We start from the raw sequence: 13353 nt of genomic DNA, 5'->3' as shown, positions 1-13353 counted from the left end.
TGAATGGGTATATGTTTTGACTGAAGTGTGTCATTTTGCAAATAATCTAGGAATTAAGAAAGTTGAATGTGGTGTTTGGAAAAGTGTGTATATCCTTTCGAAAAAAGACACACAGTAAGTAAAATCGTGTGTAAGCAAATGGGAGAAACTGCAATAAAAAATAATATTAATCATTGGTTTAAGTTGTTGCAGTTGTTATCTTAGCTCATTTTATTCATATATTTTCCTACTAAGGTGATTACATAAAGAGTCCAAGTCAAACAGCGCATTACACAAATACAGTAAAAATTACAAAGTTCTAAATAGTCATTTATTTCCGGGGCGAGGGTCACAGCATATTTCTGTCCCCCAAGGGGCTCATTACAGAAAATGAGTAAGAAGCACTGCTTTAGGGGACGCTGCACGTGCAAAAGGGGTCCTGCCCATGATGTTAGAAATGCCACTCAAACAGACAATATCCACTATTTTGAATGTGCTGGTTGAAGAAATAATGGGTTTATTTGGCAGATCTCTCCCAGCAATGTGCAAATGCCTGCATGCATGTATTGGTGCAGGACGAGGCAGCCTCTCTTTCTTTGCAAAACTGTCATTATGACAAGTGCTGGGAAGCAATTAAAAGGATGACACGAGAAGAAAGTGTTCTCATGAGCAGATGTGCCAAGCTCGTTTTTTCTCCTCTTCAATTCTACCCTTAATTTTGTTCTTTTCATGTGGTCATTACGACATCTTAAAAGAGCAGTGACATCCAGCACACAAACACAGTCCGAGTAAAAAGAAGAGAAAAACAGGTCAGAGCATCTAAACCTGAGCAGAATATAAGCTGTGTTCTTTCTGTTTGCTAGTCATAAATGTTTCAGCACTCATAACCTCATAGACTCCACTTCTTATAGGTATGTGAATGTTTGGGCAACCCCCACCAATGACTCATAAACTGCCTCCCGGCATGTTGGTGAAAAATAAGATGGGGGTAAACGCCGGTGGGTGAGGCTATAATCGTTTGCGTGTCAGCCAGCAAATAAATGGAAACGTTTCATCTGTGGCCTCATGTTTGTTTGTTTTTTGTCAGCTGCTCCCATCTTACGACGGAGATGTAAAAACATTTTCCAACCAGGGCCCGCATACTAAATAAAGGACACCTGGGTCCATTTAAATTGTTTTTATTTATTATCTTTTTTTTTTTTTATTTACTTTTTTTTTGACAAAACAAAACATTCAAAAAGATAAATCATTGTATTATATATTGTAATATATTTATTAAATTTTGGAAAAAGGATAAACCACTGTATGTTTTTTTCTCTTTAAAATGGTAAAATTATTATGCTGTTGTTTTTTTATTTTAATGTGAGTAATTCCGTTTTTAAATACAAATATGTACAGTAATATATGATATACTTACTGTATATCACTGTGAGCTGTGTGTACTGTGAGCACATCACCCCTATATTAGCGTCCCTTCACTGGCTCCCTGTGCGTTATCGAATCAATTTTAAACTCCTTCTATTTGTTTTTAAATGTCTAAACAACCTCGCGCCAACATATCTCTCCGACCTCCTGCAGCCTTACTGCCCCACTCGATCCCTAAGATCAGCCGATCAGCTGCTACTGACGGTCCCTGACACAAGGCTGAAGCTTAGAGGTGACAGAACTTTCGCTGCTGCTGCTCCCAAGCTCTAACGACCTACCTCTGAGTGTTAGACAAGCCTCCTCTCATCCTGTTTTTAAATCTCTCTTAAAAACATACTTCTATTCCTTGGCTTTTAACACTAAGTGATATCCATCCTGCAATGGCGCCCCATTATACACCTGCTGTGAACCTGTTTTTATGTGTTATTTATTTATTTTTTATCATGTTCTGTTTGTGTTGTGTTGTTTGCTCGGTCCTCGTATTATCTTTTAACCTGTCCATTGTACAGCACTTTGGCTACCCCTGTGGTAAATTTTAAATGTGCTTTATAAATAAAGTTGATTTGATTTGATCTATTTATGTGTCAAATGTTTAATAATTGTCACAAAAACTACAACAAAAAAAATAATATTCCTCGACCCTGCGGACACAAGGCACCACAATGCTCTACCTCGTTTGAATGTGTAAATGGTGTCACTGGCGGACAGGTTGGTACTCGTGACAAAGTTCTCACGGTTGGAAGCATCAACCTCAACTCGAGACCAGCGCTCCAGGTTGCCTTGGAAACCGCGCACATTTCCAGTTGGAAGGGTGATGTTTGTCACCCGACCTTCATTGTTGTATCTGAATGAATAAACACAAACAAAACCACATAAGCGATGATGCACAACTACGCATATAGATGTAATCGTGTCTGATGTACAAATGAACACAGCGGTAACGCACGTATGTAACCACACACCGGCACCCTCACCGACACACAAACATTGGTACAAGTGACAGCTATGATTTATACAAGCAATTACCCAGCTGTGAGATGGAGAATATGTTGGCAGTGGTAAATAATTCAGACAATTGTATGTGTATGTGAATGTGTGCACTTTATAAAACTATTCAAAGCTTTGCCAAATAATACCTAAAGGGTAAAACACTTGGTCAGTCCTCTTTCAATGTCAAAATCAACCCACTCATTAACAAAATACATGTTGTCATGGTTACACACCCTAGGAGTGGAAGAAAGAAATACATAGAAATGAAGTACAATGAGCACACAACTTACTCATAAACCGTGGTCCAACTGTTCTCATCACTCTTGGTTGCTAGGAGACCAGTGTTACCATGGTAAGTGATGTGAGCGACGTCGTGACCCTGGCCTGAAACTTTCCTCAGTGTTCCGCTGTTGCTAAGAGACAACCGATACACCTGTCCGCCGGGTAGCGCCAGCCAGAGCGGCACACCGTGAGCATCTCTCTTCACCTGCAGCCCGTAAGCGTCACGGCCTAGTACTCCAGACAGCAGACCGTCTCTGCCGTATGAGAAGTTGTAGAGGAAGTGGCCGGTGATCAGGTGCTTTGTGTGCATGTGGGAGCCATTCTGCACAAAAGAGGCACATATATTTTGGTTAGATTAACATTTGTACATATTAGTGTTGTCCCGATTCCAATTATTTGGTAGAGGTACCAAAATTATTTTGATAATTTTCTGTATTTTTCTAACTAAAGGGGACCACAAAAAATGCATTGTTGGCTTTATTTTAACCCAAAATTTTACAGTACATTAAACATAAGTTTCTTATTCTAAGTTTGTCCTTAAATAAAATAGTGAACATAGAAGACAACTTGTCTTTTATTGGTAAGTAAGCAAACCGTACCGGCGGACCGGTACTTTTCAGAGGCGGTATAGTACCGTATATCAGTGGTTCTCAACCTTTTTTCAGTGATGTACCCCCTGTGAACATTTTTTTAATTCAAGTACCCCCTAATCAGAGCAAAGCATTTTTGGTTGAAAAAAAGAGATAAAGAAGTAAAATACAGCACTATGTCATCAGTTTCTGATTTATCAAATTGTATAACAGTGCAAAATATTGCTCATTTGTAATGGTCTTTCTTGAACTATTTGGAAAAAAAGATATAAAAGTAACTAAAAACTTGTTGAAAAATAAACAAGTGATTCAATTATGAATAAAGATGTTCACACATAGAAGTAATCATCAACTTAAAGTGTCTTCTTTTGAAACATTTCTTAACAGAAAAAGAAAACTTGGAACATGGCCACAAATAATCTAGCTGTCAACACTGAATATTGCATTGTTGTATCTTTTTTCACAGTCTTTGAACTTACATTCAGATTTTGTTGAAGCATTATTCAATAAATATATTTATAAAGGATTTTTGAATTGTTGTTATTTTTAAAATATTTGTAAAAAATCTCACGTACCCCTTGGCATACCTTCAAGTACCCCCAGGGGTACGCGTACCCCCATTTGAGAACCACTGCCGTATATGATTCATTAGTATCCCGGTACTATACTAATACCCGTACACTGTACAATCCTAAAACATACTCACTATTAGTCCTACAGCCCCAACTCATGACCCAAATATGAGACTCTCTTTTTCGAGAGCCGTAAAATACTTTCAAAGACACAATCACTTTTCTCTGCGTTACAGATTAATCCCTACAGGTCAACGAGATGTTGAACAGTAGTCATAACACACAGCTCTGCGCACGCCAGGGTCCAACAAGCAGGCACACCCCCACTGACGGAGAGTTAGAGAAGAAGGAGTGCCGCGTGCCTAGCAAACCTTCAGTCAAGGAATTATGACAACAGTAAGTGTTGCCCTGGTTTGTCGACAAATTGGAAGTTGCTGGCAGTCTTCAAAGTACCCCAGAGCTGCCACAAATGATTGGAGGATGCGGGCAAAACTGTGGACACTCTTGTGATTTTTATAATATCAGACCGTCTGCCCTGCAGAATGAATTTGAGGACCAGTATTAGACAATATTGAGTGAAAAGCTAATTTTTAAACTTGGTTTCCCTGGCTTCGAGACTCTCCTGAAGGACAGTGCAGCGAAGACACAACAAACTCCCCTCTTGTCACTCATGGACATACCCCTGTTGGCTGGAAGAACACCAAGGTCGTGGAACAGAGACACACACATACCCCACGCCCCATCCCATGCCTTCGTTGCTTGAATCCCTCAGGGGTGATGAACAGCCGGGCAGCGCTTGAACAGCAACAGCCTGCCTCCGTAAGTCTCGAGTTGTATGTTGTAATATGTATATGTGCCTTGGTATGGAGTTTTTTTTCCCATTCCAGACTGGGAGCCCAGTCTGGGATTATTTTATTTTTACTCATCCTCCCCAAGCGTCTATCATTTTCCCATCTTTTACTGGGCGCCTTGTGGGGTCCTATAACCATTCTTGTTCTGTAACCCTGTACACTGTTTTTTTGTCTAATCTTTAACGGGTTTGTGCTGAAAACAAAGTTTCATTGTACTTGTGCAATGACAATTAAGACCATACCATTATTGTCATTGGACAGGCCGGTTGTCATTCACAGTCCTAATGTGAGACATGCTTGCCGTGTCTTGCAAAACACGCTTTATAGCGCACACGATCACTACCTTTAGGAATGGAGTGGAACAATATTTGCTGGGGAAGTCAGCAGTTGAAACTGGGTTCATTTGGCCGTAGGTGCCTGCACTCCATTGAATCCACCTTTGGGAAGGCAGACCAACAACTCACTTTTTAAAAGATAAATGCTGCTATTTCAGATGAAGTCTAACAATTTTACCTGCCACTTTGGTTTGTTTGAAAATGATATAAATCAGCACATAGTGCTTCAGGTCTGGACAGAGAAAATCATCGCATCAGATTTTGCAAATAAAATCGATTTTATTTTAAACACTACCTGTAATATGTTTTTACTGTAGCTACATCAAATCCATCATTACTGCATCTTTGTCAATGGAAAAAGTAATGTAATTAATTACACAGTTTATTTTATACATCTTTTTATTTACCTAATAAAATCTGAAAAGCCGCACACAGGGGCTAAAAAACAGGTCCTTAAAAGCACTCTAATTTAATCATATAACTATATAGAGGGCCAACACAGATAGACAGACAACATTCACACTCACATTCACACACTGGGGAATAAGCGGAAGAATATTGGATGGATGGACCATATAAAAGCATAAAGTGTTTCCAGATTAAGACATTCCTTGATAGTGCTTTGGGTCCTGTATTAGTGTATAGTTTAAGCTCTGTGGGTCAGGTTTACCAAAGTTTGGACTGTGTCCACCATAGTCCACATTGGTATACCCTTCCAGCACCCCAGAAAAAATCCACCAGATCCTTCGAATAACAGTTTACAGATTTGTTAAACATTATTCAAACAGCTACATTTCGCTAAAATAGCTGTCTACTCTCTTAATTTCCCCAGGAAACTCCTGTATTTTGGCTTTCTTTACCGGTACCTTCCAGCCCCCAGGTTTTTCGCGTAATTTGATTACTGTAAAGTCCAGACTATAGGCCGCAACTCTTTTCACACGCTTTGAAGCCTGGGACTTTTAAAACGGTGTGGCTATTTTCTAGATTTTTCTTCGCTAACAGCGATGATTGTTTTCAACAAATATTTTTTATTAAACACAAACAGAGGCATTGAAAAGGTGTGTAATTGTTTGTACTTTGGCGCCATATTTTGGATAAGTTCCCTCACTGCAGGTGCTGCGGGGTAAATGTCTACTTTATTTTCTTAAGTTTAGTGCTTTAAAACGGAATTGCAAGTGCAGTTTGGTTTCAACTCATATAGATTATTTCTTTATCACTCCAAGCAATGTTTGTAAGTTTTTAAATATAACTAAAACTATTAATTCCTAATAAACTGTCCCATGTGTGATGTCTGTAGGAGTGTTTTCATGCATATTTGTACGTGCTATTGTAATATAAGGAAGCTATCATCGTTCACATTATCTAATATGCTTACACATTTGCGAGTGTTTGGGTTAGTAATAATAACTCACAACAGCAATTTTTTGCATTTTTCCAGTTTCACAAATGCCTCAGTAAATTCACTTATATTTCACCGTGGAAGTATTGAGTCTATTTAGCTGACTGGAGCGCTAGCTTCAGCAGCTAGTGGGTCCATGACGATGACTTCTGTTTTGTTTGATCAACCGTTTTACTGCCGTGTGACAAACACTATTTGGAAACAATTAAGGTTTGTAAATAAACGTTTACAAAATCTTTTTGTGTAAACAACTAATTTCACAACGTACATATCTGAGGCTTATAGTCTGGAGTGGCTAATGTATGGACTGCGGATGTCCCCATACCAATATTTTGGTACCGATACCAGTATTTTGTATCCTCCCGCGGTGTGTCGTGAAGCATGTTTAGTTATTCCTCGTCCTGCAGGGATGATATTTGCAATTTACTTTATTTGTCGCCATGGCGGCGAGAATTAGTGATTTAGAAGTAGCTAAAACACTAAGGAGAGACGTTAGCAGCTTGTTATCTTCTAGCTAGCTATGTTTGAGAACATTGCATGCAGAGCAGCGCTTCAGTGTTTGTAGCTTCACTTTTATCATTAGGTTTAAAGCCATCTTGTGTCTTTTCATTGTTTTTGCTTGCAAGTGATGATGTGTGTTCGTGTGTTAAAACATCTGCGCCACGGCTTGTATGCCAGCATTGTCACCGCAGAGCACATAACGTTGATGAAAAATAAAAGTATCGGTATTTTTCAAAAGCAGTATAGTACTTTATTAGTACCGCGGTACTATACAGTAGGACCCTCATATGGACAAATACTTTTAAAATTTAGTGGGTACATCTTTTATACCAGTATACTTTAATGTCCGGAAAATATGGCAGTTCTGTGCAATACGGACAAAAATATATATCGCAATATAGGTAATTGTGTATCCCATCAACAATGTAACTTTATTTCCGGACTATAAGCCACATTTTTCCTGCTAATAGAACCCTGTGTTTTATATAATAATGCATACAATGTATGGATTTTTCCAGGTTCTTGAGTTGCAAATGCTGCCAATAAACTATAAATTTGGCCTTGTCACATCAGACCAATGAAATTGCCTTACGGGTCACAGTAGACCATTAAAATTGTTCACATTAAACCAAATGCACTCACACATGCATTCAATCAGCCCTTTACAGCACTAAGATTTTTTTCCTGTAAAACTATAAATATTTATATATGCAAAATGAATGACAAACAATTATAAAAAAAACAATAAAACATATTTTCAACACCATCCCTTCTTTTCGACAGTGTATACCAGGGTCATGGTTACCCATGAATTTCAAAATTACTTAGCATAAAAAAAAAATACACTTTTTCCAATGATAATTGTGACATGGAGCGGGGCTCGTCAAGATTTCCCAAAGCATTCACAAATTTACAGATTGTGTACCTGGCTGAAGAGATACAGCTCCTGGTCCAGTGGAGACCTGATCTCCACCACTCCAGCTGGGCCTGGTTGAGGCTGGTTAGGGCTGACGGCTCGTATCCGAATGTTGCCAAGATCAGCGATGTACAAAGTCCCATTAGGACCCACAGCCAAAGAGGAGGGGGCTTTGAGACGAGCGTCACGAGCGTAGCCTCCGTCACCTGGTAAATGACATAAAATTGGAAGTTAGCACCAAGATGCCACACTCACAAATACAAATGTGTCTTTTGAGAAGTAAACATGTGCGGCCAAGTTGTGAAGTGAATTATAGTGAAGTGAATTATATTTATATAGCGCTTTTCTCAAGTGACTCAAAGCGCTTTACACAGTGACACCTAATATCCAAGTCACATTCAAACCAGTGTGGGTGGCACTGGGAGCAGGTGGGTAAAGTGTCTTGCCCAAGGACACAACGGCAGTAACTAGGATGGCACAAGCGGGAATCGAACCTGCAACCCTCAAGTTGCTGGCACGGCCACTCTACCACTAACACAATCATCTTGATCAACACCAGATCCATCCGTCAATTATAACTTCTATTGTTGTTTATGTTTTTTGTTTGTTCTTATTAGGCCCTTCTTTAGAAAAAAACAACAACTTTGTCTTTTATATGGCAAACACAAAATTCTGCAAATGAGAACATTTCTCGGCGTGCCCTGAACACTTTTCGATTCAGGACAGGACTTGGACTCCAGTTGCTACCCAATGGTTCGGATAAGATCAGCATGATAGTGACTGAAAACATCCACATATTGTGGCAGCACAGCAGAAGAACCTCCGGGTGAAACCCGTTAAATGTAACTAGCAGGAGACACATCACCTGAAGGCAAACTCTCAAAAAGCACATTTCAACAGTAGAACTCTGTAAACAAACTTTGACTGTATCAAAAAATACCTGCAATAATTTGCCTTCAGTATCATTGCCATCTCAGAAACATGGTTCACCAAAGATAAAGTTGTATTTTGACCTGGAGAAGTATGATCTCCAATATATGGATAGAGAAAACAAAGTCAGGGGTGGTGTTGCATTGTACATCCACAAACCTATACAATATAAACAACAAAAAACACATATCACTAGCAATAGATGAAGTGCATAGCAGTAGAAATTCATACTGAAAAGTTAAAAAAAACTATATTGTAATTTGGGTAAATCGTCTTATTTTTAAGAATGGAAGGAGAAATTGTATTATTCGGAAAAAAAAAAACAGTGTACATGTATTTATATCAATGAACACAACTATTGTTTTTGCTCCCATTGTTCATGAGTTAAAATAAAATATCTAAAACAATGCGTAAATATTTACAGATGTAAGTCACTTGGCTAAAATAGAGGGAGGACATGATCTAATGATCCTTCTACTTTCCAGATGGGTCGTGGTTAGCGCCTTGTGTGGTGTGAACGTAATGTACACTAAAAAGCACTTTGGGTATTATTCCAGTTATAGTTATAGTTACAACCTCACCTTTGCTGAATGTGTTTGTTATCATTCTCACCAGTGCCGTTTTCATAGGCAACCTCATCATTGCTGGTATACTGCATGTCCGGTCATATAGTGCCTAGTCATTTACCTCTGGAAAATGTCTTCAGTTAACTATAACTTTTGTTTCCTCAAAATCTTTTATTTATTTAGTTCCTTCAATCATTTGGCATTGTCCCGACTTCGGTATATTCCCTGTGGTCTTGTGGTTTGGTGTTCTAGCATGACATGCTGTTCTCACCTACTCAGTGGCCTAGTGGTTAGAGTGTCCGCCTTGAGATCGTTAGGTCGTGAGTTAAAACCCCGGCCGAGTCATACCAAAGACTATAAAAATGGGACCCGTTACCTCCCTGCTTGGCACTCAGCATTAAGTGTTGGAATTGGGGGTTAAAGCCCACTGCTCCCCTCACCTCCCAGGGGGTGATCAAGGGTGATGGGTCAAATGCAGAGAATCATTTCGCCACATCTAGTATGTGTGTGACAATCATTGGTACTTTAACTTTAATGGGGGACCGGGCCGAGGGGACCAAGCAGTGGTGTTCTTTGGCACTTTGGGATAGGTGACCGCTTCCTTACGAGAGCATCGTATTTAGAGGCCTCGCAAAGATGAGCTACTGATGGTCAAATGTTGTCTTGGTCTCAAGATGGGGAAATATGGCCACCATGATGAGGAGTACTAATAAGTGCTAACTCTGAATGGACCAATCAGATCTGTAGGCCCGGTAATAGATCACAAGATCACAATCATTTAACAACCTCTTATGGAAGACTGCGTTTTGTGTGGGGGTTTGGATTGGGTTTGCCTGCGTATGTTGGGGTGTGTTTTTTTCAGACTTGTGTGAGTTGTGTACATTGAAAACAAGAAGTGAATATGTTTATTTGTCATCCTACAGTATATAGAAAGAGTAAGATTATTGATGTTCTGCTTGTTCCTACTCCTTTTCAGACATGCTGAGTTGTGAAATTGTGAACATGGGATGTGATCCAACGTAACCATGGTGAAAATAAACTCAACCTCTGGCAGTTCAGTGCAAACAGCCAAATGGTTTATCATTCCACAGAATACATACTGAACTTTCTCGCGTTTTGTGGGGGTATGCTGAAGTTCAAAGACAGACACTGCGTGAGTGTTTACGTTGAAGACATGGCGCCATCGGAAAGCGTCTGAAGAGCGTGATCATCAGTTAACAACAAGACATGATTGAAAATATGCAAAGCAAGGCTCTAGAAAAAAAATGAATGGTTACAGCCCATTGGCTTGTGGTATGGGGGGGACATCCTTTCTCTTTGAAGAGCGGCTAAAAAAAGATAGCTTTTTATGAGCTGAATTAAATGATAAAATCACATCCTCTGACATTTACAATGGAAAGCATGGCCTAACTGACAAAAGAACATCTGCTTATTTGTTTGGTCCATTTTCTCAACCTTTTATTAGATTTCAGGTGCCCCGCCATGATTTGCCAACCAGTTTAAAACGTTCATCTGCTATAGCGGGAAAGCTTTTTCATTCGCCAGCTGTAAAATGATTGGATTTGAAAGGCTTCTCTCATGCTGGTTTATCCTGATATTCAGCTGAAGGTCTTTGCAAAGGAGAGGCAGCACCATGAATACAAATACCAGCATCGCACAAACATACGCACACTTGCACAACGGACACATACTTAACTTGAACCCACCCTTAAAAATACAATTTCAGTCACGTACGCACAGAAGCCACTGTCGTTGGTCAAAGCCCAAATTCCACTCAAATAAATTAATTTGGACAGGCTGAACAAAGACAAGCAGAATATGAGACTGACAAAGGAGAGGATGTTCTGCAAATAAAATCAGTGGTGAGCACGGACATGCAGGCAGAATAATTACCCCTTTTAAAACCCACTTGACGACTTCAATTACTGACTGTTGTCTTGAAGCTTTTCAAATGTTCTTGTGTTAAAAGGTTCATTTATTGCACGTCTAAACCAGGCCACAAGTGATAAGATCGGGTTTTCAAGTGCAGTTATCTTATGTTGTCCTTAACTGTGTAATCCCATCAGACATAATTTCATACTGTCATATTATGCTATCCGTATTCACATAATGATGCCAGTGTGTGTGGGTGTGTGCAAGCTGGCTGATAACGTACCAGAGAAGCAGTCACAGTTGGGGTCAATCTTGCAGTCGCAGTCCGTAGGAGCTCCAGAGATAACCGATATCTCGCCGTTGGTTGACACCTGTGTAGTGTTCAAAAATCCATGTCAAACACGACAAAAAAACAGACCTTTGCTGGTGTCCAAATTCATCGCCAGTGTTTAATCTTGTGAGATAATATTAGCATTTCAGAGTTATGGCACATGTGAATGATACAAATATAAAACACTGCTTGCATTCATCAGGCACTTTTCTTCATATAAATGATCAAAGACACAGTCCTAATTCAGTTTTTGTACACCCTGCTATTTGCAGCAACCAATTTTCGTCTTTTCCACAACTTTATTTTAGGTTTTATTATACCATTTGTCAGTTATCAGATGGCAAAACATTGTCCATTGTACAGTGTAACCCTTCATTTCCAAACCCCTCATTGTTCAAACTTTTCATGAACCGCAGACTAAATACAAATATGCTTTGGTGAACAAACCTTGTCTCCGTGTACAAACGGTTCATCCACACATTGGGTGTCTGCAGATCAGCCATTTTATGCCTGGCTGTTCGATCTCTGGTGCTGAAAGCTCATTCCCAGAGTGCAGCTGTTAGCTACTCTGTTTTGTGTCTTTTTTTAGCCTTTTTACAACATTTTCTAGTTTTGCTATCTCAATACAAGTCCAAAAAAAGCAATGTGGGGTCTGGAACATTCAGGACATATCCAGAGCACTGTCGACCCTGCCCCCCCAACACTCTCTATCCGCTGCAGGCAAAGAAGATTAACCGACAAGGTAAAGTACATTTTATTTTTGCAACAACTTGGCTGTTAAAGATAAGGAATTTTGTGATTTCAAACTGTGAGTGCACCAAAGGGCTAATGAAAATGTGTCTGGTGGTTGCAAATGAGGACAGTTCCAAAAGTTGCTGATTTGGCTTTTTTATTAAATAGAAAATTGATCCATCACCCCCTTGTTATGTTTGTTTGACATACAATACTGTATAGTGCTTTACTTTATGTTCGAAGTGTACAAACCTTCACTAAAAACAATGAACTAATGGAAATCATTATTCATATTTACATTTTTTCATATTCATTTGCTTCAACATACCAACTTTTCTATTTACGAACCCTGTTCAAGAACCTATAAAGTTCGTAATTCAAGGTTCTACTGTAGTTCGTTTGCCTGTATATCGTTCTGCTGAATCGAGAGCCACAAACAAAGAATTCCACCATCGGTGACTAAGACTTCCTTCACACTGCTGGATATGATGCCTTATTCAGATTTTTTTGTGAAATCCAATCTTTTTATGTAGTTGTTGACATTACAAAAAAGGATGATTTCTAATGTGAACAAAACAGGTCCCTGAGGTAACCTGCATACGCACCGGATGTCACAAATACGCTGAAGACTGCATTGTTGAGTGTTTTCGGAAGTAGGTTTCGGTCCTGATGCATTTGAGGCAATTTCAGTGATTTTAAGGAACAACATTCAACATTCAACATTTTCTTAACCTAATTAATTTGGTGTTGGAGATTAAGAAACACAAGGATTTTGACTTTTGCAGTTTTTGGGGCACTTTAACGTGCAATACAGAAGGCGGAAACAGGAGTGGTTGGATATTGATGAGAGCTCTTAAACATCTTCTTTTTGCCTGTTTTCTGCTCATTCGTCCAGTAATTCTTGTATTTTGGACATATTGGTTGAATGAACACTACCTAATCGTTTAGACTGCAGTTGCATTGGATACAAATCTGATTTATTTCCACATACGAAAGAGCTCTAGTTTGGATTTGGACGATTGGAATTGTACAGGTTAAATTAGATACATGTCACATATGGGCAAACAGAATAAGCCACCATG

At 39.2% G+C, this 13353-nt stretch overlaps 1 protein-coding gene across 1 annotated transcript in view; it reads right to left on the bottom strand.

The window, feature by feature from the left end:
- The window catches only part of tenm1 (teneurin transmembrane protein 1), a 561054-nt gene that overhangs the window by 29831 nt on the left and 517870 nt on the right, over positions 1–13353 (bottom strand). The window contains exons 26-29 of the mRNA XM_061901744.1: positions 11492–11579; positions 7850–8046; positions 2685–2998; positions 2076–2248 (exon numbers count right to left, since the gene is read on the bottom strand). Of these exons, the coding sequence (XP_061757728.1) occupies positions 2076–2248; positions 2685–2998; positions 7850–8046; positions 11492–11579 (772 nt within the window). The remainder of the gene's footprint in view (positions 1–2075; positions 2249–2684; positions 2999–7849; positions 8047–11491; positions 11580–13353) is intronic.

Source organism: Nerophis ophidion, linkage group LG05 (assembly GCF_033978795.1).
Source record: "Nerophis ophidion isolate RoL-2023_Sa linkage group LG05, RoL_Noph_v1.0, whole genome shotgun sequence".
In the NCBI taxonomy this organism is placed as follows: domain Eukaryota; kingdom Metazoa; phylum Chordata; class Actinopteri; order Syngnathiformes; family Syngnathidae; genus Nerophis; species Nerophis ophidion.
Note: the sequence above shows the minus strand (reverse complement) of the source record. Positions and strands in the feature narration are given on the sequence as shown.